We start from the raw sequence: 27111 nt of genomic DNA on the forward strand, positions 1-27111 counted from the left end.
ATACCATAATATGAAGGTGTCACACAATCTTTCACAGCCATGAGTTCACATTTATTAATGTTAAGATATAGACCAGACGCTTTGGAAAAGGATTGTATCACATTGATCGACATGCGAATTTGGTTAGCATCTTTCAGAAAAAGTGTAGTATCGCTTATAATAATTTCTCTACCAGCTATGGAAATACCTTGTACAGGACTATTATTTAAATAATTTGTAAGAAGTTGGGTGATTAATAAAAACAGGTACGGAGAGAGGAAAACCTTGCCTAATTCCTCTCTTTAACTCAAATCTAGGTGAGGTGCCATATTTCAATTTGATAGAGCTGTTACCATTTGTATAGAGAGTCTTAATAGCCTTACAGAAAAAATGCCCAAAGCCAAGTCTCTCAAGGGAGTGTAAGAAGAACTGATGCTCTACTGTGTCAAATGCTTTATAAAAATCTAAAAAATAATATGAAGCTATCCTCGGTTATTAGGTCTGAGTAGTCACGTATGTCTAATACTAGTCTGATATTGTTAGAAATATGCCTGTTCCTCATAAAGCCAGACTGTGTTTCATCAATGATTGCATCCAGGACTTCTTTAATTCTTTTTAAGGCTAATATCTTATCGTCATTATTAAGAAGACAAATTGGACGCCAGTTATCAATGAGTAGAACTTGTTTTTTAGGCTTATGTATCAGTGTTATTAACCCCTGACTCATTGTAGGAGGGAGAACATTGTTTTTAATACTCTCTAAACTTCAAACAGGAAGGGATCTACTTGTTCAGAAAATAATTTGTCAAATTCTGATGTAATTCCATCAACACCTGGTGATTTATTGTTCTTTAGATGTTTGATAGACTCTATAATCTCTTCAACCTTGATGGGTTCATCACACTGTTTAGATTCTATATCACTGATAGAGTGAACATTATTCAGTGAGTCAAAAAACAGTATGACAGTATGTAGAGCTTGACAGTATGTAGAGCTATACAATTTCCTGTAAAAATTGCTACAGTATTTAGCGATTCATTTTTGGTCATCTGTAATAACACCAATGTTTAACTTATGGATAATGTTATTTGTAGAGTGAAATGTCTCAAGTCTAAAGAAATAGGATGAATTCTGTTCTCCCTCCTCAAACCATTTCTTTCCTAGATCTAAATAAAGGCTCCTTCTGCTTTTAATCTATATACACTGCTCAAAAAAATCAAGGGAACACTTAAACAACACAATGTAACTCCAAGTCAATCACACTTCTGTGAAATCAAACTGTCCACTTAGGAAGCAACACTGATTGACAATACATTTCACATGCTGTAGTGCAAATGGAATAGACAACAGGTGGAAATTATAGGCAATTAGCAAGACACCCCCAATAAAGGAGTGGTTCTGCAGGTGGTCAGTTCCTATGCTTCCTGGCTGATGTTCTGGTCACTTTTGAATGCTGGCGGTGCTTTCACTCTAGTGGTAGCATGAGACGGACTCTACAACCCACACAAGTGGCTCAGGTAGTGCAGCTCATCCAGGATGGAACATCAATGCGAGCTGTGGCAAGAAGGTTTGCTGTGTCTGTCAGCGTAGTGTCCAGAGCATGGAGGCGCTACCAGGAGACAGGCCAGTACATCAGGAGACGTGGATGAGGCCGTAGGAGGGCAACAACCCAGCAGCAGGACCGCTACCTCTGCCTTTGTGCAAGGAGGAGCACTGCCAGAGCCCTGCAAAATTATTTATTTATTTGATTTATTTTACCTTTATTTAACTAGGCAAGTCAGTTAAGAACAAATTCTTATTTTCAATGACGGCCTAGGAACAGTGGGTTAACTGCCTGTTCAGGGGCAGAACGACAGATTTGTACCTTGTCAGCTCGGGGGTTTGAACTTGCAACCTTCCGGTTACTAGTCCACCGACCTAACCACTAGGCAAAGTGACCTCCAGCAGGCCACAAATGTGCATGTGTCTGCTCAAACGGTCAGAAACAAATTCCATGAGGGTGGTATGAGGGCCCGACGTCCACAGGTGGGGGTTGTGCTTACAGCCCAACACCGTGCAGGACGTTTGGCATTTGCCAGAGAACACCAAGATTGGCAAATTCGCCACTGGCGCCCTGTGCTCTTCACAGATGAAAGCAGGTTCACACTGAGCACATGTGACAGATGTGAGATGTGAGTCTGGAGACACCATGGAGAACGTTCTGCTGCCTGCAACATCCTCGAGCATGACCGGTTTGGCGGTGGGTCAGTCATGGTGTGGGGTGGCATTTCTTTGGGGGGCCGCACAGCCCTCCATGTGCTCGCCAGAGGTAGCCTGACTGCCATTAGGTACCGAGATGAGATCCTCAGACCCCTTGTGAGACCACATGCTGGTGTGGTTGGCCCTGGGTTCCTCCTAATGCAAGACAATGCTAGACCTCATGTGGCTGGAGTGTGTCAGCAGTTCCTGCAAGAGGAAGGCATTGATGCTATGGACTGACCCGCCCGTTCCCCAGACCTGAATCCAATTGAGCACATCTGGGACATCATGTCTCGCTCCATCCACCAATGCCACAGACTGTCCAGGAGTTGGCGGATGCTTTAGTCCAGGTCTGGGAGGAGATCCCTCAGGAGACCATCTGCCACCTCATCAGGAGCATGCCCAGGCGTTGTAGGGAGTTCATACAGGCATGTGGAGGCCACACACACTACTGAGCCTCATTTTGACTTGTTTTAAGGACATTACATCAGTTGGATCAGCATGTAGTGTGGTTTTCCACTTTAATTTTGAGTGTGAATCCAAATCCAGACCTCCATGGGTTGATACATTTGATTTCCATTGATAATTTTTTTGTGATTTTGTTGTCAGCACATTCAACTATGTAAAGAAAAAAGTATTTAATAAGAATATTTCATTCATTCAGATCTAGGATGTGTTATTTTAGTGTTCCCTTTATTTCTTTGAGCAGTGTATTTTATCCAGTTTATTTTGTAACTCAATCAGTTCCATCTTCTCCTGCCCTGAGAGGCCAGCTGGGGACCTCTGAGAAAGGGAAGTTATCTTAATGATAACCTTTCCTCCTCAGCTCTTCAGGTCTTAGCAAGATTACTACCATATTTTCTGAGGTATTTGGACACCTCAAATTTAAAGAGCTCCCAGGTCTTGCAATAAGATTTTTTCTTCACAAGCATAGCGTAGCATAACTAAGCATAGCATCTCTCTCCATTGAATTCAGGCGGTTGACGTCTAACACCTCCATCGAATATTCAAAAAAGTATTAAAATACTTACGAGATGTATCCACCAATCCAAAGAGAGGAATAGGCCAGAGCTTGACAGCTTAGTCCTTAGTGAACTATTGTGCAGAGCACCTTTGAAAATGATACCTTAGGGGGGATAGGAGGGACGCCATGTGCGACTGACGTGTTTTCCGTTTGCTCCCGTGGTATTCTTAAAGTTTATGTGAATTTTGCAGCAGAACTGTATTTATTTTCAAATATATATTTGGTGATCCATTTCCTTAAAAACCAAGACTACTTTGCTTCCGAATGTCAGCATGTCGACCAAACATAAGGCCAAAAGCATGACTTTGAGAAAACCCGGCCTACAAGACCCACTCTCATCACCACCCTCTCCTGAGTCTGAGGCAGGCACACTATACCCGGAGGTGCGGCTTGGCCTGGCGGCGCTGAAATGAACATTCTCGAGGCCATCAAACTCCTACGCTCTGAGATAGTTGAAATGAAAACAGAGGTGGTTGCTACGATTGAGGCCAGAATACAGGAGGTTTCTGATACTTTAAAAGCAGATTTAACCATCCTGCGGAACGAGACTGTGCCAGCAATCACATTACTCAAAACAACAGCTGCGTCACACACTACAACGATTGCAGCACTGGAGACCTCCGCTACTAATGTCTCCGACTTAACTTCATCCCTGGAGGCTGAAGTTAAACGCCTAGCTGCGGATTTGAAATAGGTGAAGGAGAGCTGTGTGAGTCTCGCCGCAATAATCTGAGACTTGTATCGGTCCCAGGGTCAGAGGAAATGCATCGCGCCACAGATTTTGTTTCAGGGCTGCTGAAGGATGTTCTTGCCTTAGATGAAAAGCTCCTGATTGATCGAGCCCACCGGTTGCTGTGCCCAAAGCCCTGGGATGGGGAGAGGCCCCGTGACATAATTCTTCGAGTGCACTTTTTTCATGAGAAGATGGAGATCCTCCGACGAGCCCGCAATACCACTCTGAGCTTTCAAGGACAGAGCTTCTCCATCTACCAGGACTACGCCCCCACTGTATCCAGGCAGCGCGCAGCTTTCGGACAGGCCAAACAAGTACTTCGGGACCATCCAAGTGTGAAGTATGGACTGCGATTCCCGGCCCGTTTATGGATATCTCACGAGGGTAAAGACTACACATTTGAATCTCCGGATGAGGCTATGGCTCACATTCAACGTCACATCAAGAAGTCTTGAACATACTCACAGTTCAGCAACTGTTGCTTGCGAACTGTGGATAGTAAGTAACCCACCTGTGGTGCAATTATGTTTAGATATAACAGGCTAGTCTTGTATAGTTGGCGAACCCATTCAGGCTTATTTGATGTGATCTAATGTTTTGATCATCTAGTGTGCGTGCCTTACAAGCATTCAGTCACTTTAATTTAATTGTATTAAGGTTTTACTTAACTCCTGTGTTTCTAGGCTGTCTCCCTCACCTAATTCAGTTTGTTTACACAGTGTCTCAGTGACTCAAAATATTTTTGGTTATTTGTTTACTGCATCCGACTGCATTGACCCAGTAAACAGTAAATGTCTCCCGAGGCTACACGGTTTTTGGGGTCTCACTTCAATTTTAAAAGTTTTTATTTATGCCCAGCAAACACACATAGTTTTTTGGTATTGGTTGTAAGCTGTCTCAGCGTCAACTAGACTACTATTATAATTACTATTATTTTTAATTGTCTTACTACGATTTCCTTACTTCAAATTAGATTTTTGGCTGAGAGCCTTTATACATTTTATTTATTTTTTCTCTCAATGCCTGTTATAAGACTGGGAATATAATTCTATACATCTACAAGTGGTGCTTTTGTCATTCCGTTTGCACAAGGGATTCGCCTTTTTTTATTTTTTTATACATAAAAATCTTTATTTTTGCTGCTTGATCCACTAACAAAACACGACTTTAAAGAGCGGGACTGTGGGTTTAGGTTTAAGACCGCACTCTCACAGACATGCTATGCGAAGAGAACATGTTCTATTTAGGCTTGTACCTCGTTTGGGGAGGTATTGTCTGGGATGGGGGGAGGGGGTGGGGGGCAGGCTGAATTGTTCAGTTCTAATGTTGTCATTCTGTCTTTTTAGGGTTTTTTTCTGTACTTTTTCCAAACATCTACCACCGTACATTATTACTCTGAGACAAGTTATTCTGGGGGTTTTGGGCGCTCATTGCTTTTCCATTCTATGCTCTTAATGACAGGGTTGAATAACGGGAATGCCCAGAGGGGCCGAAATAATGCGATCAAGTACATTTCATGGAACACCAAAGGGGTTAATAACCCGGTGAAGCGTAAGAGGGTGTTGACACACTTAAAGGGTTTGAATGCAAATATTGCATTTCTACAAGAGACTCACTTGAGGACTGGTGAGCATTTTAGGATGCGTAAGGACTGGGTTGGTCATGTGTTCCACTCAAACTTTCATAGTAAATCAAGAGGTGCTGCTATTCTGGTTGATAAAGATACTCCCTTTGTAGCTTCTGAGGTTATTGCTGATCCTAAGGGACGATACGTCATAGTAACCGGTGTTGGGGAATAATCAGTATTAGTTGGTAACATAGGTAAGATGTTTTATATTCATCATATGTTTGTAAGTTACTTCTCATCAGAATGTTTATTTTTGTATAATACTGTGGTGGGGTTGCAGTATCTGTTCTCTGTCAAGACTAAGTTGCTTGGGCCGGAGAGAGGGGAGAGGTCAAGCGTGTACCTCTTGGCTCCACAATGTCTGTGTGCCAGTCAATGTGTCTCTGTGATCTTGTCAAGATAGGATGGATTTGATATATGCCTGTTGATGTGAGGATTTGTTTAGGTTCTGAGTTTGAGAAAATAACATAGTTTAGGAGACAAAGCTGAATGATAAATTATGCCAATGCTGTCTGGCTATGTGTGTCTTTGCTATAAAGGATCTCAGTTGCAATGTGAAAGGGACTCTCAGAGAATTCATTTATAGACACTGAATTGATCTGAGAGTCACAGGGTTGTGATGGAGCTCATATAATTAAAGATGGACTTTGTGATAAACTCTGACTTGTGTGTGGTTTGCTCTCATGATTTGGTAAATACAGGAAATTTCCACGACACCGGTGAACTGTTTTCTACCCCTCTTGTTTTGGCTAGTGTTTATGCTCCCAATTGGGATGACACAAGTATCGTTTCTTCCTTTGTCTGCTATAAATGTCCCCAGTTCTTGACAAGTCCTCACAAACAAATGCAGGCCCATCTAAATGTGCCCTACTTATTTAATCCTTTCTTCAGAAATATGCTATGTTTGAGGCCTGGCGTTTCCTACATCCTATAGAAAGACAGTATTCCTTTTATTCTCATGTTCATCAAACATACTCCCGGATTGATTACTTATTTTTGGACAAAAAACTTCTGCCTAACCTTCGGCAGTGTACTTACGAGAGTATTGTTATCTCTGACCATTCACCATTAGTGTTTGAACTAGAGTTTCCCCAGCGACCTCTTATGTGTTATCAATGGCGTCTCAACCCCATTTTACTCTCAGATAAGGAGTTTGTCCATTTAATTTCTTCTGAAATCACCTTATTCCTAGAAACTAATTCAACACCAGGTATGTCCTGCTCTACCATATGGGAGTCTCTCAAAGCATACCTTACGTGGCCAAATTATTTCTTATACGGCCAACCAAAACAGAGTTCGCTCTCAGCGACTTCGGGACCTGAGCGAGTCCATAGCCACATTGGATGGGAAGTACGCTACGGATCCTTCCTCTGATCTGCATAAAGAGCGCCAACTACCCCAATCTGAATTTGATGAGCTTTCTACCAGGCAAGCTGAACAGTTACTCTTGCGATACAAAGTCTATGAACAAGGCGACAAGGCCAGTAAACACCTTGCATATCAGATCCGTAAATCTGAGGCCTCACGTTTAATCCCACAAATAAGGACCCCGTCTGGTGCCACCACAGTTATACATAAAGAGATCAATGATCAATTCAAACAATTTTACTCTGCGCTATACACCTCTGAATCCCCTCAAGACCCTTTGCTGATTGATTCCTTCTTTAATGGCTTGAATATGCCTTTAATTTATACAGACTCCCATGACTGTCTAGAAGAAGAATTTACTCTTGAGGAGATTGCAACAGCAGTGTCCGCAATGAAAAGTGGTAAATCACCGGGTCCGGACGGTTTTCCAACCGAATTTTACAGGACGTTTTCTGGTCTGCTTTGCCCATTTTTGTCTCGACTATTTGCAGAGTGCCTTAATACTTCAAAGCTACCGCCTAGTCTTTATCAGGCTTCAATTTCATTACTATTAAAGAAAAACAAAGACCCTCTGGAATGTGGATCCTATCGCCCAATCTCGCTTTTAAACTGTGATTACAAAATCCTAGCTAAGCTTTTAGCCATCCGTATGGAAGGCTTGCTGCACCAAGTAATACACTCTGACCAGACTGGCTTTGTGAGAAATAGGCTTTTTTTTTCAATATTAGGCGCCTTATGAATATACTGTACTCCCCGGCATCGGAGGACCCGGAGGTGGTGGTCTCACTTGATGCCGAAAAAGCGTTTGACCGCGTTGAGTGGGATTACCTAACAGCTGCCCTTTATAGATTTGGCTTTGGCCCCAAATTCATTGCGTGGATAAAGATTCTTTATTTTTCCCCCATGGCTTCGGTACGGACTAATAACTTGTCCTCTGACTATTTTCCCTTGCACCGCGGATCCAGACAGGGTTGCCTACTCTCCCCCTTGTTGTTTGCTTTGGCAATCGAGCCTCTCGCCATTGCATTACGCTCTAATGATGCCATTCAAGGTATAATCAGGGCGGGCTGGGAGCAGAAAGTCTCGCTATATGCTGACGACCTCCTTTTGTTTATCTCCAACCCTGATACCTCATTGCCACATGCCCTATCTGTTCTTAAAAAGTTTGGATCAATCTCAGGGTACAAGCTGAATCTAGGCAAGAGTGAGCTTTTTCCAGTAAACAAGGCTGCTTTAAAGTGCTCTTCTACAAGTTCTCAGTTTAGGATTGTCCGGGATCAAATCACCTACTTGGGAGTTAAAGTGACAAGGAAATATTCACATTTGTTTTAGGAAAACTTTGTTGCTCTAGCAGACAGTTTGAAACAATCTTTTACTTTTTGGAATTCGCTACCCCTCTCTCTTATCGGAAGGATTAATGTCATTAAAATGAATGTGTTGCCCAAATGTTTATATTTATTTAAATATTTACCCCCTTTTTATTCCAAAATCTTTTTTTATTTCACTGGATCAAACATTCATGCATTTTATTTGGGATGTCCAGGTACCACGGATTGGTAGAAAACATTTACAGAAGCCTAGGTCATTGGGGGGTTTAGCTCTACCAAATTTTCAGACATACTACTGGGCTGCAAATTTCAGAGCCCTTCTGTACTGGCTGCAGACTGATCCTACTGGCCTTAGACCACTCTGGGTCCAGATGGAGTCTGAATAGTGTAAACCTGCAGCACTTTCCTCTGTGTTGTGCTCGTCTCTCCCAGTGTCCCTAGGCAAAAGGTGTGTCAACCCAATTGTAAAGCAGTCTCTTAAAATTTGGAATCAGTTCCGTTTAGCCTTTAGCCTCCGAGGCTTTTCTCTATCAGGCCCAATCAATCAGAACATTTTATTTCCTCCATCTTTGAATGATGGGGCTTTTGGCATTTGGCACTCACTAGGCCTCTCCTCGCTATCCCAATTATTCTTTGATGATACATTTGCCTCTTTTTCTCAGCTGCAGGAAAAGTTCAATCTCCCCCAATCCCACGTTTTCCACTATCTCCAGACTAGAAACTTTGTCAGAGCTAACACACCTGGATTTCCCCATAGGCCTGCAAATACAGCTATAGAGAGCATCTTGGAGTTGAACAAGCTTCCTAGGGGCTCAATTTCAGATGTATATGCAATCATTCATGACTTACAGAACCCTTCTTTGGTGCCTTTAAAGACTCGATGGGAAAAGGATTTGGGGGAGGAACTTGGGGAAGACGCCTGGGAATCTGTGCTGCACAGGGTGCATTCGTCCTCTTTTAGTATTAGACACAGCCTCATTCAATTCAAGGTGGTTCACCGTATCCACTGGTCGGGGGCCAAACTTGGAAGAATATTCTCTGATTTTGATCCTACCTGTGTCAGATGTAAAGTGGAACCAGCCACACTGTTGCATATGTTTTGGGGCTGTCATAAACTGTCAGGTTTCTGGGAATTAATATTTAAATGTTTCTCTGATATATATGACACTGTTATAGATCCGTCTCCCCTTACAGACCTTTTTGGAGTACTGCCCATGGGTACCCCCCTATCAAGAATCCAGTCGGACACTGTTGCTTATACAACTCTTTTAGCTAGACGGCTAATACTACAGAACTGGAAGATGGCAGCTCCCCCATCTTGTAAATATTGGGTGAGAGATGTGTTGTGCTCTCTGAAACTAGAATAAATTTAATTAAATTCACGTGGGAACCCCAAACTGTTTAATGAGGCTTGGGCTCCATTCCGGTCTTACTTTAAACAGTCCATCCTCTGATGGCATTCCAATTAAAACTAAAATAAGTCTGTATTTGACCCCCCTGTGACTTAAGGGTTGGAGGAGCCTCCCTCTGTGTTTTTGCTGGGGGGGCATTAAGGTCCATGTGCTTATTGATTGTGACGCATGGATGCCTTGTTCATCTTGCCCGGGCAGAGACCGAAGTGTGAGCCTGTTTTTCCCAGTTATTTTTACATTTTGTTCACGCCTACATGAATAATCATTCTATTTTTTTTTATTTTAAAGCATTGTAAACTTTATTTTAAAGCATTTCTCCACCCTTATCCTTTGACTGTTTACAGGAACAGTGGTGAGGTGTTTGCTCTGTCCCTGTACTATAGATTGCCCTTTAACCTTTGTAGCCTTCTCCCTGGTGTGTTTAACTTGTCTACGGTATCTTTAAATAAAAAAAAATATTTGTTTTTTTATTTGTAATTTTTTTTCTAGTTGAGTATATTATTTATATTGCTTTGTGTTGTATGTGTGTGTAAAACTTAATAAACAGAGTTTAAAAAGAAAAAAGAAAAGGATACCTTGGTCTCAATTGGGATTCCCTGTATAAATAAAGGTTAAATAAAAATAACCACAGATTTATAAACACAAAATATCAATAGTAAGCAGTAAACAAAATAAACTATCTGTTGTGTGTGTAAAAGGTGGGCCTACTCAAGGTCTTCTTGGGTACAGGAAAGTGGAATGTGCAAAACCATGTAGCTATTTGTTGATAGAGGAATTTGTTGACAGAGTGAGTGTCCTCTGCATTATTCATCCATAATTACTGGTGCAGACATCTGTGATGATGAATGTTCTCTCATTGACTTGTCAGTGCAGTCTGCACAGTGCACATTCTTCCAACCGCTACAGAGCACTCACTTATAACTGAGCATTTTTCTTTAGCTCTTGGGACTGTACAAGCTACCTACATTTACATGTTTGTAATTTAACAGACGCTCTTATCCGAAGCGACTTAGTTAGTGCATTCATATTAAGATAGCTAGGTGGAACAACCACCGAAAAAAGGGTATACCCTTTTTGAAGAGGTAGGGTTTCTGATGTTTTCAGAAGATGAAGTAAATTTCTTTGCCTATGTCCTGAATACAAAGCATTATGTTCGGGGAAAATCCAACATAATACATCACTGACTACCACATTTCATATTTTCAAGCATGATGGTGACTGCATCATGTTATGGTTCTGCTTGTCATCGTCATTTTTGGGGATAAAAATAAACAGAATAAAACTAAGCACAAGCAAAATCCTAGAGGAAAACCTGGTTCAGTCTACTTGCCAACAGACACTGGGAGACAAATTCTCCTTTCAGCAGGAGGAATACCTAAAACACAAGGCTAAATCTACAGGAGTTGCTTACCAAGACAACATTGAATGGTTCCTGAGTGGCCTAGTTACAGTTGACTTAAATTGGCTTGAAAATCTATGGTAAAACTTGAAAATGGCTGTCTAGCAATGATCAACAACCAACTTGACAGAGCTTGACATTTGTTTTTAAGAATAATGTGCAAATATTGTACGATGCAGGTGTGAAAAGCTCTTAGAGACGTCAAATCAAATCAAATTTTATTTGTCACATACACATGGTTAGCAGATGTTAATGTGAGTGTAGCGAAATGCTTGTGCTTCTAGTTCTGACAATGCAGTAATAACCAACAAGTAATCTAACTAACAATTCCAAAACTACTGTCTTATACACAGTGTAAGGGGATAAAGAATATGTACATAAAGATATATGAATGAGTGATGGTACAGAGCAGCATAGGCAAGATACAGTAGATGGTATCGAGTACAGTATATACATATGAGATGAGTATGTAAACAAAGTGGCATAGTTAAAGTGGCTAGTGATACATGTATTACATAAGGATGCAGTCGATGATATAGAGTACAGTATATACGTATGCATATGAGATGAATAATGTAGGGTATGTAACATTATATTAGGTAGCATTGTTTAAAGTGGCTAGTGATATATTTTACATAATTTCCCATCAATTCTCATTATTAAAGTGGCTGGAGTTGAGTCAGTGTGTTGGCAGCAGCCACTCAATGTTAGTGGTGGCTGTTTAACAGTCTGATGACCTTGAGATAAAAGCTGTTTTTCAGTCTCTCGGTCCCAGCTTTGATGCACCTGTACTGACCTCGCCTTCTGGATGATAGCGGGGTGAACAGACAGTGGCTCGGGTGGTTGTTGTCCTTGATGATCTTTATGGCCTTCCTGTAACATCGGGTGGTGTAGGTGTCCTGGAGGGCAGGTAGTTTGCCCCCGGTGATGCGTTGTGCAGACCTCACTACCCTCTGGAGAGCCTTGTGTTGTGGGCGGAGCAGTTGCCGTACCAGGCGGTGATACAGCCCGCCAGGATGCTCTCGATTGTGCATCTGTAGAAGTTTGTGAGTGCTTTTGGTGACAAGCCGAATTTCTTCAGCCTCCTGAGGTTGAAGAGGCGCTGCTGCGCCTTCTTCACGATGCTGTCTGTGTGAGTGGACCAATTCAGTTTGTCTGTGATGTGTATGCCGAGGAACTTAAAACTTACTACCCTCTCCACTACTGTTCCATCGATGTGGATAGGGGGTGTTCCCTCTGCTGTTTCCTGAAGTCCACAATCATCTCCTTAGTTTTGTTGACGTTGAGTGTGAGGTTATTTTCCTGACACCACACTCCGAGGGCCCTCACCTCCTCCCTGTAGGCCGTCTCGTCGTCGTTGTACCCAGAAAGACTCATAGGTGTAAACGCTGCCAAAGGTGATTCTAAAATGTATTGACTCAGGGGTGAGAATAGTTATAAAAATAATATTTCTGCATTTCATTTTCAAAAAAATTGGGGGGGGGGGACAAACATGATTTCCCTTTGTCATCATGGGGTATTGTGTGTAGATGGGTGAGAGAAAAATATATATTTAATCCATTTTGAATTCGGGCTGCAACACAACAAAACGTGGAATAAACCAAGGGTTATGAATACTTTCTAAAGGCACTGTATGTCTCCACCCTAACAATGGGATTCGTTGTCCACAGTGGAACTGGCAGGCTGTCGCTCTGTATTTGATTGAGTTACCCTTCCTATGAAGTAGCGAGGGTTCTGAAATTGACTTGTTGGTTCTTTTAATGGGCGACCAGACGTCTCGCCGGGGGCGGAAGATTGTTGTTGATTTTTTTTTTCTAGCTTCTGACTAGCTATCCTCGGCTGGCCATTTGATTTGTCTCCATACAGATTGTCAAAGGGCAGGTGGGTCACGATTTTATATTATTGTTCGAATTTATTTTGTGGAAATAAAACCAGAATAGTTTATATTGAAATAATGTGGTAATGGAAAGATAACGTTACAAACTGGCAAAGTAACATTTAGGAACGAATGACAGCTAGCTTGTAACGTTAGATTAGCTATTTGCTAGCTAAATTAGCTTTTTCGTAAGGTCGCTAACGTTAGCTAACTGGTGAGGTGACCGTTTTGCATCCCGTGACGTAACGTTAACCAGTAGTTAAACTGGCGAGGTAACGTTACCTTTTATGATATGTATTATTCCTAACATATTTCGAAACGAACAGTAACGGTGTTGTCAGTGTTAATGTGACTGTTCCTTTTAGCTAGCCTATGTAGCGAGTTAGCTAACATCATCGCTGATAATTCTGAGCTCGGACGATATGCAATTGATAATTCTCAACTAGCCTCGCTAACTAACTAGCTAGTTACATTGAAAATTGCTGTCTGTTTTTGGCAATGTAGTTAGCTACAGTATCTAGGTATTGTTTAACGTTACAGGAAGGGTGTTATTTTACTTGCGAATGCAAGATAACGTTAACTAGCAGCTCTTCAGGAAATGACAAATGTATAGATATAGCCCCCATTCATTGTTGTCATTATTCCATATTAATGATCAACATGACTAGTTCATTCCACTTCATTGAATCAACTCATGATATCATGCAACCAGTCCAGTGAAGTGGTTGTTGGGCCTCAGTTGGAAAACATGTCATGTGGTGATCTCCTGTCAAACTCTCAGCTGTCATACTTAATATAGAATGAGAGAGAGTGGGAGGTAGGGTTATTTTGTGGGGCAGGGTCTTACACATTTAGGGTGCTGCGGTCATGCATGTGTTACAGTATAGCCTAATAACAATACTTTGACCTAAAGTGTGTATCAGAAGAACACTTTTACCTGTGCTGTTCCCATGCAGGATGTCAGGATGGATGATGGCCCAGCCCTGCCAGACAGCTTGGTGCTTGAGATCTTCCTGCGTCTCCCTCATGACACTGTGCTGAGTGCTGGCCTGGCCTGCAGACAGTGGTTGGCAGTGTCCAAAGATGAGTTCCTGTGGAGGGAGCTGTTCTACAGCTACTATAGGATCCCCCGCTCTGTGCCCAGACACCCTGGTAGGTCACATAGAACACCAGGCAGTAGGGTTGGGTTAATTCCATTTTAAACCCAACACCCAACAATACAGGAAATTATGTTGATTTCAGCAAATTAATGGTTCCATCATAGGAAAGGATGGACATATTTCAACTTATAAAGAAGGAAAGTATTGTACTGTAAAAATGAATGTGCCAGGCCAGCACACAGTGCCCTTGTCCAGCTCCTACTTGAGGTATGAATTATTGCAGTACTGAGTCACTATCTTGTGTTCTCGTGTTAACTGTTGCTTATTGTTGCGCAGTGGCTTGAAGTACTGTTGTCGCCGATTTGCATAGATGTTTGACTTCTTCCTCCTATCTCTGTCCCTAGCTTCTCTGTCATGGTACAGGGAGTTCAAGCGTCTATTTGACTGTATCCCCTGTGTGGAGGTCCAGACTCTGAAAGAGCACCATGACCAGGTCCTCCACCTGGCCTTCTCCCATCGCGGACACCGCTTTTCCTCCTGCTCCAAAGACTGCACCGTAAAGGTCCGTCACATTATATGACTGGAGAAGACCGTAGCTTTAGCCTAGTGCCAGGGATAAGCCAAATAAAGATGTTGTATTCCACAACAACAGTTGCAAGGATACATTTTTGCCCCAAGACCAATGTTAGCATAATGGCCCAAATGGATCATTGTCTGCTGTAATGCAAAAACTAAAATATAGCTATTTGTCAATATTACAGCACAGGAGCCATTGTGGACCTTAGTTTCAAGTTTGTAGTGCCCAAAAATGGGATGTAGGGGAAACAAATGTAATTGTTGAGATTTGCACATCGTAGCTGTAGATTTGACATCTCAAATCAAAGGTTATTGGTCGCGTACACAGTTTAGCACTTGTTATAGTGGGTGCAGCGACATACTTGTTACTAGCTCCTAGCAGTGCAGTAAAAATGTCAAATAAGTACATTAATAATAATCAACAACTATAAATCACGAATGTCAGGATGAATCCAGTTAACAACCCCAATATACTGCTTTTCTCATTATCTAACATCCTTTTCTCACCTGCCTGTGCTGGTCAGCTTTGGGACACAGAGCGGCCCGATGGCACCATCACCATGGTGCACAGCTCCAGCATGCGCCAGTTCAACTGGGGCTACACCCAGTTCTCCCAGTTCAACGCTGACGACACCCTGCTACTGGTTTCTGGAGTCTACCTGGGCTCTCATCACTCCTCCTCTGGGGAGATCGCTGTCATCAGCTTGGGTAGGACACACACACACTCTCCTGCTGTTTCTCACTTGCTTTTGTCTCCTTCCTTGTCTCTCTTCCTCTATTCGCTCTTTCTCTTGTGCTTTCATTGGTCATTTTTCTGGAATGTGCACCACAAACCCCAATTTTCTTTTTTTAAAGACCAATGACTTAAATCAAAACGCAAGTTATCCTCATTATAAATGTTTTGGGACACAAAATGCCGTTACGACACACTAACATTGTGACTCATGTGAGACATAGATGTGGAAGAAATTACATATACCCAGGCGCACTAAATGACATACGCAGGCGCACCTTAATTTTCACCCTAACAGTTAGGCAACAAACATTTCCTCACACTGTCTTTTTACATGCAATACAGGTCTTTAAAGTTACATATTTGCTCTGACACACCCAAGCCAGACCATAGCTACTACTACCAGTGGAGGCTGGTGGGAGGAGCTATAGGAGGACAGGCTCATTGTAATGACATAAATGGAACGGAGTCAAACGTGGTTTCCATATGTTTGATACTGTTTCATTTATTCCATCCAGCCATTACAATGAGCCTGTCCTCTTATAGAGGAGTTGAAATGTGTTGTAGGCTAAATGTAGATGCCAAGTTTCAGTTGCAACAGTCATTGCTGTAGCCTACAGAGAATGTCATCTTGGTTGTCAAAATGATTTCATAAAGGATTCACACACGGGTAAATTACCACTATGTTGTGCAATGATTCTCTACACTATACTTGATTATGTCACAGACTAAAATAAGGCAAACTATTAGCATTTTTGCAATCAGGAAATTAGCGGTGTGATTTCTGCATAGTGCATCTTTAATATTTGATCTGTCATACCTATGGTATACGGTCTGATATACCACGGCTGTCAGCCAATCAGCATTCATAAATGTAAACTGGGTGGTTCGATCCCTGAATGCTGATTGGCTGACAGCCATGGTATATCAGACCGTATACCACGGGTATGACAACTTTTATTTTTACTGCTCTAATTACGTTGATAATCCTGTTTGCACATACATTACTATAGATAAATCCAACAGGAGAAATTGAGTGATGAAAGTTGGACAGAGAATGTCAATCTCTGAGCAAGAAAATAAATAAATAATAATAATAAAAAATCACTTGGATGATTGATTGTTAGGCTATTTTCTGGCAGTCAGATGTTAAGACTACAAACCATTATAAATGGCCTATTTGTTAGATTTATTTCAATAGGCATAAGCTACTGACTAAAATCTGGGTTTATAATTGCAATTCAGCTTTGCTGTGGTTTGCTGTGCTAGATGCAGGTAGCCTATAGGCCAACATCTATTTCAGGGAAAAATCCACAACGAAACTGACATTAAATGTGGAGAATTATACATTTGCGATAGATCTGTCACCATGATCACAATGGATAACTTCCGATTTAATTAAACATGACCATTTCATAACTGCATAATAACACAAGCCTACAACAACAAACTGAAGTTATAGACTATTTATTAAATCCGTTCTCCTGCTCCATGTAGGCTACACAAGTGGCACAAATTGATTTGCAATGACTCCAGCATATTGTAATTTCAACATATTTATTGTATCAAATGGTAGGCTACAGTAGTCTACAATGGCATATAAATAAATAGCCGACTTGATGGCCAACAGATGCAAATGTATCATTCTCCACATTTTAATCAATGTCATTCCCCATAACAGAAGCTCAAGAAGGAGTTCCATAACTTTCATTTCAAATTTCCACTCGCGCAGCTCTTGAGACCTTAGAACTCGTGAGCCCGCATAAAACCCTTCGCTTGATACGGTTTTCCATCAGAAAAGGCACATTAAAATGCAGTTTATTTTAAACCACCACCACAGAGCGAATGTATCTAGTGAGCCTAAAGTCATTCTCCAGTGCTTTGTCGCTGTTATATATCAGTTTTACCGCGTTAATGTTTTCTGGAAAAATGGTTGGTACTAGGTGTCTCCATAATGACAATCTAAATAGCCTACCTACAAATGGTAAAAGTTGTCACGACATGCGCGCATGCTGCTCGGTCTCCGTGACTTAGCTACAGCGCTTTCTCAACCAGTGATCTCAACACACACCCTTCCGGCCTTCACCACTCGTTCACTCATTCAGTAACAGCCTTCTCACTGCCTGATAGTCAGCAGCAGCAGGTCACAATGAAATATAATAATGAGAAATGCCATGGAGGCCGCGATACAATTTAGAAGTAGCTCAAAAACCCGAAACCCGCGAGCAATACATTTTTACCCGAAACTTCGTTTTCAAAGTCGCCCTATTTGGCCGAAAAAATGCGGACATGGCATGTCTGGTACAAACCCGTATAAATTGTCTGATCGCCCTCTAGTGGCAAAAGTAAGAACTGGCCAAAAAGCCAAAGTCGGAGGAGAAGAAAAAAACATTCCTTGACAGAATAATTAAAGGCATACAAAGACCAAATAAGCATGACACATTGGTGCAGGAAATGAAGAAATTGATTTAAAATGCTGAAATTAAACAATTAACTATGCTAATTAGGAAAGCTGTGTGCATTAAGGAAATGGTTGCCTGTCTCAAATAAAAACCTGTCCTAAGCGCCTGTTGTGTTCAGTGATTTAAGTAAATAAGTGCTGGGGCTATAAATGGAAGTTTTACGGTAGGCAATTTTTTATTATTTGTTAATGCTATATACAACGTCCTATGTACATAAGTGGACATTTTATGAAGGGATATATATATATATACATTATATTGCCAGAGATGAGGTGGCATATATATATATATATGTGTTGTTTTACTATATAAAAATATATATATATATATATATTTTTTTATTGATTTATTTATAGTAAAACAATAAATATATATATGCCCCTTCATAAAATGTTCACTTATGTACATAGGACGTTGTATATAGCATTCACAAATAATAAAAAATAGCCTACCGTAAAACTTCCATTTATAGCCCCAGCACTTACTTACTTAAATCACTGAACACAACAGGCGCTTAGACAGGTGTGTATATATATATATATATAAAAAACATTTTTTATAGTTAAACAATGTCCAGTTTGGGTTGCAGATGTAAACAGTCTGTCTGGACCGCAAATTAGTTCTTGTTTTTTCAGTATGGCCCATGCGGTGATCGAGTTTAAGTGATCATTATCCGATGTGGAAAACATGGAGAACCATAACTGTCTTGTCCTCCTCCACAGAGAACTACACCCTCCTGTCACGTGTGAGGAACAAGCCCTATGATGTGTTTGGCTGCTGGCTGAACGAGACCCACCTCATCTCTGGCAACCTGCACTGGATCGGCAACATGACCTCCTGCTCTGTGCTCTGGCTCAACAAAGCCTTTCAGGTCGGTCCCCTACATGGTCAAAATGTTATGGTTGGTAGAGGACAACAGTTTTTGAACAATTTATATAGTGACCATTTTGACTGGATCATTGTAGGACTGGTCAAACTGAGCTAAGTTGTGGATGTCTCACACAGAATTAATGTGAATTAATCAGTTTCTTTGTCTTTGGTCCATGTCAGCTCTCCCCTAGTCAGAACTATCAGCCCCCTAAGTATATTTGCTTAAGTTCCTTCCAGTCTAATGACCTGTATGTATTTCACTGTGCCATGTGTGTTCATGCATGAGCCTTTCTCTCCACAGGATGTGGAGTCTGAAAATGTCAACGTGGTCAAGCGGCTCTTTAAGATCCAGAATATCAACGCCAGCACCATCCGCACCGTGATGGTGGCCCACTGCCGGCGCCACGACTCCCCAGACCTGCTGCTGGACTACGAGGCCCAGGGTCAGAGCCAGCCCCTGAGTCACCAACCCCTGCTTTTTGACCTGGGCACCACTGACAGCGAGGAGGATGAGGAGGATAACGAAGAGCGCCAGCGGGAGATGAGACTGCAGGGTCTTTCAACAGCCCACCTCCCTCAGCTCACCCCCTCTGGGCTGGAGCATGTCATACAGGTGAGCACTCCCAAAGGTGTGTTACAGTAGAGAAGGCCAGTATGAAAACATGGATTTCTATGTAACAAATGGAAAGTCTGCGAAATAGTAATTTGTCCACATGCACTTTATAACTTCATCCTGATGAGGAATGGGCATTTGACATTATTTCACTATCCGGATAGTTGAAATTACAAAAAATGTAATATAAATAAATGCTCTGGACTCTCTTGACCAATCAAAATGACACAAATGCACATGGCAGAGAACAGGCTGCTTTTTTCCGCTAGTGAAAAGTATTTTTGCCATGATGGAACTGATTCAGTCAAGGTTTTCTGGTGAGTGTTTTGCATTGATCGGTCTCAAGTCTTGCGCACCTAACAGAGTTTGCACGTCTGTAATTGCCATATGGAACTGGCAAAATAGCATACCAATGTCAGGGCAGACTGGGGGGCTAATGCCGCGTTCACATGCTCGTCCGAACTTCCCATTTCCTAGTTGTGATGTCGGAAATGTGATTTTGTTTCATTCATATGCTCTTTGTCAGGAACAATTCTTAAACCAATAAGATTCTAGCAAACTTGATAAGCTAGGTAACATTTCTAATAATAAAGTTAGCTTGCTTCACATTGACAATATGGTCAAACTAGCTACGTTATCCATATTGATTAGGTTGTAGCAGTCAAATGTTTCATTTCTTTTGGTTGAAAAAGTCGTGGTGAAACGTAGCAATTCGGTCCACTTATAATTCTAATTTGGAGGGTCGTTCAAGTGAAACTTCCCAGTTGGAACTAGGAATTTCCGATAACTCCGATAGCATGTGAACGTGAAATAAATACGCAGCAGTAGCTCAATGCACGTTATAAAAACTACATTCAATTTTTTTTATTAAAGGCCCAGTGCAGTCAAATGTGATTTACTGTCTTTTATATACACTGAGTGTACAAAACATTAGTATTGAGTTGCATCCCCTGTTGCCCTCAGAACAGCCTCAATTCGTCGGGGCATGGACTTTACAAGGTGTCATGCGTTCCACAGGGATACTCGCCCATGTTGACTCCAATGCTTCCCAAGGTTGTGTCAAGTTGGCTGGATGTCCTTTGGATGGTGGACCAGTCTTGATACTCAATCTTTTGTCTTGCCCATTCAAACAATGAATGGCACACGTATACAATCTGTGTCTCGTGGCTTAAAAATCCTGCTTTAACCTGTCTCCTTTTTTTTTCACCTTTATTTTAACTTCTCTAGGGTAGGGGGCAGCATTTGGAATTTTGGATGAAAAACATGCCCAAATTAAACTGCCTTCTACTCAGGCCCAGAAGATAGGATATGCATATAATTACTAGATTTGGATAGAAAACACTAAGGTTTCCATAACTGTTAAAATAATGTCTGTGAGTATTAACATAACTGATTTGGCAGGTGAAAACCTGAGAAAAATCCATTCAGGAAGGATTTTTTTTGTTTGTAGTTTTCTATTCAATGCCATTACAGTATCCATTGACTTAGGACTCAAATTGCAGTTCCTATGCCTTCCACTAGATGTCAACAGTCTTTAGAAATTGTTTCAGGCTTGTATTCTGAAAAATGAGGGAGTAAGAGCAGTCTGAATGAGTGGACTCTGCCGTGTCAGAGCTTTTTCATGCGCGCGACCGAGAGAGTGCCTTTCTTGTTTACCTTTTATATTGACAACGTTATTGTCCGGTTGAAATGTTATCGATTATTTAGGCTAAAAACAACCTGAGGATTGAATATAAATATCGTTTGACATGTTTGTATGAACTTTACGGATACCATTTGGATTTTTTTGTCTGCCTGTTGTGACTGCATTTGAGCCTGTGGATTACTGAAGAAAACACGCAAACAAAACGGAGGTTTTCGGATATAAAGAGACTTCATCGAACAAAAGGAACATTTATTGAATAAATGAATATCTTCTGAGTGCAAACATGTGAAGATCATTAAATGTAAGTTATTTGATCTCTATTTCTGACTTGTGTAACTCTTCTACTTGGCTGGTTACTGTTTGTAAGGATTTGTTCTCAAATAATCGTAAGGTATGCTTTCGCCGTAAAGCATTTTTGAAATCTGACACAGTGGTTGGATTCACAAGAAGTTCATTTTTAAACCTATGTAAAATATTTTTTTCTGAGTATTTTTATAATGAGTATTTCTGTATTTGAATTTGACGCTCTGCAATCTCACTGGATGTTGGCCAGGTGGGACGCTAGCAGGTAGGCTAGTTGAGAACAAGTTCTCATTTGCAACTGCGACCTGGCCAAGATAAAGCGTAGCAATTCGACACATACAACAACATAGAGTTACACATGGAATAAACAAAACATACAGTCAATAATACAGTAGAACAAAATAAAACAAAAGGTCTATATACAGTGAGTGCAAATGAGGTAAGATAAGGGAGTTAAGGCAATAAATAGGCCATGGTGGCGAAGTAATTCGAATATAGCAATTAAACACTGGAATGGTAGATGTGCAGAAGATGAATGTGCAAGTAGAGCTACTGGAGTGCAAAGGAGCTAAATAAATACTGTATGGGGATGAGGTAAGTAGATAGAGGCTGTTTACAGATGGGCTATGTACAGGTGCAGTGATCTGTGAGCTGCTCTGACAGCTGTTGCTTAAAGCTATATGATATGAGTCTCCAGCTTCAGAGATTTTTACAGTTCGTTCCAGTCATTGGCAGCAGAGAACTGGAAGGAAAGACGACCAAAGGAGGAATTGGCTTTGGGGGTGACCAGTGAAATATACCTGCTGGAGCATGTGCTACGAGTGGGTGCTGCTATTTAAAAAAAAATGTTTTGTACCTTTATTTAACCAGGCAAGTCAGTTAACTTCTTGCGTCGAGCCAACCCGGATCCGGTATCATGACTACAGCCTCAAGTCCATTTCCATAACGCAACGTTAACTATTCATGAAAATCGCAAATGAAATGAAATCAATATGCTAGCTCTCATGCTTAGCCTTTTGTTAACAACACTGTCATCTCAGATTTTCAAAAGTATGCTTCTCTACCATAGCAAACTAGCATTTAGCGTTAGCATTTAGCGTTAGCATTAGCAGACAACATTTTCACAAAAACCAGCAAAAACATTCAATAAATCATTTACCTTTGAAGAACTTCGGATGTTTTCAATGAGGAGACTCTCAGTTAGATAGCAAATGTTCAGTTTTTCCTGAAAGATTTTTTGGGCTGGAGAAATCTGTCCGTTTGGTGCGTCACGTTTGGCTACCAAAAAACCCCGAAAATTCAGTTATCCAAACGCCGAACTTTTTTCCAAATTAACTCCATATCGACTGAAACATGGCAAACGTTGTTTAGAACCAATCCTCAAGGTGTTTTTCACATATCTCTTCAATGATGTATCGTTCCTGGAAGTATGAGTCTCCTTCTGTATCGCATGGTAAAATAATTGCCACTGGGAATTACGCACCAAATTAGACAAAGGACACCGGACGGCCCCCTGGCAAATGTAGTCTCTTATGGCCAATCTTCCAATGATATGCCTACAAATACGTCACAATGCTGCAGACATCTTGGACGAACGGCAGAGCGCATAAGCTCGTTCACAGCATATTCACAGCCATATAAGGAGACCAGAGTAAAACAGAGCGTCAAAAATCCTGCTCATTTCCTGTTTGAAGTTTCATCTTGGTTTCGCCTGTAAAATCAGTTCTGGGGCACTCACAGATAATATCTTTGCAGTTTTGAAAACGTCAGTGTTTTCTTTCCAAAGCTGGCAATTATATGCATATGCATCTTTTCGTGACAAAATATTGCGCTTAAAACGGGCACGTTTTTTTATCCATAGCGCCCCCATAGGTTGAAGAGGTTAAGAACACATTCTTATTTTCAATGACGGCCTAGGAACAGTGGGTTAACTGCCTGTTCAGGGGCAGAACGACAGATTTGTACCTTGTCAGCTCGGGGGTTTGAACCTTCCGTTTTACTAGTCCAACTCTCTAACCACTAGGCTACCCTGCCGCCCCGCTATGGTGACCAGTGAGCTGAGATAGTGGGGCTTTACCTAGCAGAGACTTATAGATGATCTGGAGCCAGTGGGTTTGGCAACGAGTATGAAGCGAGGGCCAGCCAACGAGAGCGTACAGGTCGCAATGGTGGGTAGTATATGGGGCTTTGGTGACAAAACTGATGGCACTGTGATAGACTGCATCCAGTTTGCTGAGTAGAGTGGAGGCTATTTTATAAATGACATCACCGAAGTCGAGGATCGGTAGGATGGTCAGCTTTATGAGGGTATGTTTGGCAGCATGAGTGAAGGATGCTTTGTTGCGATATAGGAAGCCAATTCTAGATTTAATTTTGGATTGGAGATGCTTAATGTGAGTCTGGAAGGAGAGTTTACAGTCTAACCAGACACCTAGGTATTTGTAGTTGTCCACGTATTCCGAGTCCGAGCCGTCCAGAGTAGTGATGCTGGACGGGCGAGCAGGTGCGGGCAGTGATCGGTTGACTGGCATGCATTTAGTTTTACTTGCGTTTAAGAGTAGTTGGAGGCTAACTCCTCCCCTCCTACACTGATTTGAAGTGGATTTAATAAGGGATCATAGACTGACCAGGTGAAAGCTGTTATGCAAAGAGCATGTTGTTCCTGATGTTTTGTACACTGTGTATATTTCCACAATGAGGTTTGAATAATACTGCGATAATGATCCCCTTTTGGTGAAAGAGCGGTTTGAAAATGCTGCTTGAAATTTTAGCCTGTTTTGCCTGTCTTATGTCACCAGGCGGTAAATTCATTAATAGACCGATAAGAAAGAGTTCCAAACCTCTCTGCCAATAACATCTAATTTTCAGTTTCCACACTCAGACCACTCCGACAGTCCTAGCAAAATTCATGCTTGAGATATTGCTCTTTGCTAAGAAGCTAATTGTGTTTCTTTTGTTTTCAATTGAAATGGTCAAAATCACAGTAAGGTACTTGACGCGGCAATCTGCAGTAGAAACGATAACAAAGCTGTCTCCCTGGTTCAGTAAAAAGCTGATGGCTGGGCCTGGAGAAATTTAACCACTCAAGTTCATAGAGCGCTATGGATGCAAGGACTGACCATCCATTATATCAAAATTATAGTTTTAACCATGTTTTGAGGCTATAGTTTGTAAGGAATTGTAAACAAACATTGGAGTAAAACAAGTTTATATTTTGGGTTCTGATGGGTAATGACAGTGGAACTAAGCTCATGAGACATTTATACGTTTTATATATTCTTTTAAAAATCAATGAGTACAATTAATTCATAAGTCCAAAAATGGATGTAGCAACTCCTGATTACCCCTTTTAATTGTTATCCAGAAATTACTTGACTTTGAGATAAAAAGTGCAATGCAGCCATTTCAGTATTTAAAATGTCATGGTATATCCTTTTAGGTAACAATGTCACAAGGATAATTACATTTGTAACCATGTTTTCATTGTCAAAATAGGCCAAAAAAATATAGATTTAAAAAAAATGACCAACTCAAGTAATCGAATACTAACATCTGTTCGGATATTCGATTAACTGTGCCCATCCCTAATCTTGATTTGGTATGCGCTGATCCTTTCTCCCCTCTCCCTCTGGTGCTCTCAGGGTCGTCACAGTGAGGCCTCAGAGGCGAGGGAGCTGGAGACCAAGTGGGCCCGGCTCATGGCTAGAACCCACACCAAGGCCCCAGACCCCAACGTGCTCTCCTCGGCCCCTGGGGACGAAGAGGATAAGACATACCTGCTCTTCACCACCGGCAGCCTTACCTACTCCCCCCACCAGATCGGCATCAAGCGGATCATGCCTGACCAGATGACCACGTCTGGGCCTGTTTTGGGGGAGGAGCGCAGCACTGACGAGTTCTTTGACTCTCTGGACCATGTGATCGACATTCACGGCCACATCATCGGCATGGGTCTGTCTCCAGACCACAGGTGAGTGAGTGTTAGTCATGAGTAGTAGTGTGAAGAGGCTGGATAACTTGGTTGGCATGACTACAGGGGCAAAGATGTTGCAGGAGGAGTGTACCTGAAACCCCTTGAATGACTGTCATAGTAACTATTTGTTTTGCAAATCACCTTGCTTTCCTCACTTTGTTTATAATGCTGAACAAGTACACCTTGAACAAGTATTCCATGCTGTTGTCCGTCTGTCCAGGTATCTGTATGTGAACAGTCGGGCTTGGCCGGCGGGCTGCGTGATCTCTGACCCCATGTCTCCGCCCCCCATTGCCGAGGAGATCGACCTGCACGTTATTGACCTGAAAAGCCTGCGGGAGGAGAGACGGAGCCTGAGGGCCCACCGAGCCTTCACGCCCAACGACGAGTGCTTCTTCATCTTCCTGGACGTCAGCAGAGACTTTGTGGCCAGGTACGTATGTCAAGTCTGCTCTAACATTTACAGGCAGTATGGGGTCGCTATGGTGGTGTTTTATAAAGAATTTCGGATCCCTTTTTAAAAGTTGTCTGTGTAAAGGTATTGGGCGTTTGTGTCTGATACTAACAGGGAGAAATTGTGTGGATTATATGAAGGACATGTCTTACCATATGCAGATTTTCTGATTTGATAACATCATAATCCTGTTCAGAATTAGTTTTATGAAGTTGAACTGAGCACAGAAATCACCTACTTTAGTCATTCACCAGTGACTGGTCTATCGCTCTCCCCCTAGTGGTGCAGAGGACAAACACGGTTACATCTGGGACCGCCACTACAACATCTGCCTGGCGCGGCTGCAGCACGACGACGTGGTCAACTCTGTGGCCTTCAGCCCGGCCGACCAGGAGCTGCTGCTCTCCGCCAGCGACGACTCCACCATCAAGGTTTGGCGCTCGCCACGCATGGTCCGCCTGGCCCAGACGCCCGCCCGCCCCCCACGCCCACGCAGCCTCCTCTCCTGGCTGGGCCGCAACAAGAAGACCACCTCTGTCAACGGGAAACCCTGAGACAGGCGGAAGAGGACTGGAGATAGTGGGGGAAAGACTCATGGGGGACGCACTCTCCAGTAGTTATCTTCAGTGTGGGCAAATCACACTTTTACCTTGAACTCACTGTGTTATGGCTGCCTACACATTGTGGTACATGTGAGAGCTGGGGTAAGCCAGAAGGAGGTGCAACAGTCCTCTCCATAAATGTCATTATTTAAGGTGACACCTAGCAAGGTGAATTTCTCCTACAGTGAAGATCAGACAAGTTCCTCCTGGACCTTTGCAACGTCTGGGGGGTGTGACATTCATTTTATTTAACGATCATGTTTCCAATTATTGAATGAACTACTGGAGAAGAAACATTGGAGAGGAAATGATAGTTTGTTCACTAAAGGAAAAGGAGACACTAAAATATGGTCAAAGATCACCCCATTTCTTGTCTTCGGTTTTTAAGTATTTCGCTCTGTCAATACGAGTAATTATATATATTCTTTCACGTTTTTTATGTTGGGTTGTACCATCACATTAGTGATGTCCGCAGATCTGCAATCATGACATCTGAAATGACCTCTGATTGGAGAGACCTATCCCAGCTCTCGTCATGCATAAAAACATGTTGTAAAAGTTTGTTTTTAAATGTCTGTTTTTTGTTTTGTTTTCACTGGCTATTCTGCAACTTTACGCCAGCTTTGAGTGACTTTTAAAAAAATAAATAAGACATTTCTATCACTTTCATGATAGGTTCAATCTGAGTTCCTTGTCTTCAGTTATGATCAGAGCCAAACACACAAGTACTCAACCAAAGACAGTCAACATATTAAGTTACCACAATTTCTGTAGGACAGATGCAAAATAAGTTTTG

The 27111-nt window shown here is 41.8% G+C and overlaps 1 protein-coding gene across 1 annotated transcript; it reads left to right on the forward strand.

The window, feature by feature from the left end:
• Positions 1-12869: 12869 nt before the first annotated feature.
• Positions 12870-26996, forward strand: LOC115101152 (F-box/WD repeat-containing protein 5). The gene is made up of 9 exons (XM_029620406.2): positions 12870-12989; positions 13941-14136; positions 14489-14646; positions 15185-15368; positions 18578-18726; positions 19027-19338; positions 24928-25256; positions 25480-25692; positions 25994-26996. Exons 2-9 carry the CDS (start codon positions 13950-13952, stop codon positions 26265-26267), a joined length of 1806 nt encoding a protein of 601 aa, XP_029476266.1. The 5' UTR covers positions 12870-12989; positions 13941-13949; the 3' UTR covers positions 26268-26996.
• The last annotated feature ends 115 nt before the right edge of the window (positions 26997-27111 follow it).

This window comes from Oncorhynchus nerka, linkage group LG19 (assembly GCF_034236695.1).
Source record: "Oncorhynchus nerka isolate Pitt River linkage group LG19, Oner_Uvic_2.0, whole genome shotgun sequence".
Taxonomy (NCBI): domain Eukaryota; kingdom Metazoa; phylum Chordata; class Actinopteri; order Salmoniformes; family Salmonidae; genus Oncorhynchus; species Oncorhynchus nerka.

Bases quoted from the DNA above. Each gene is read 5' to 3' on its own strand.
- LOC115101152 (XM_029620406.2), top strand. From the start codon at position 13,950: ATGGATGATGGCCCAGCCCTGCCAGACAGCTTGGTGCTTGAGATCTTC. The intron at 14,647-15,184 runs GTCCGTCACATT...TGTGCTGGTCAG, and splicing joins CCAAAGACTGCACCGTAAAG to CTTTGGGACACAGAGCGGCC. The intron at 15,369-18,577 runs GTAGGACACACA...CCTCCTCCACAG, and splicing joins GATCGCTGTCATCAGCTTGG to AGAACTACACCCTCCTGTCA.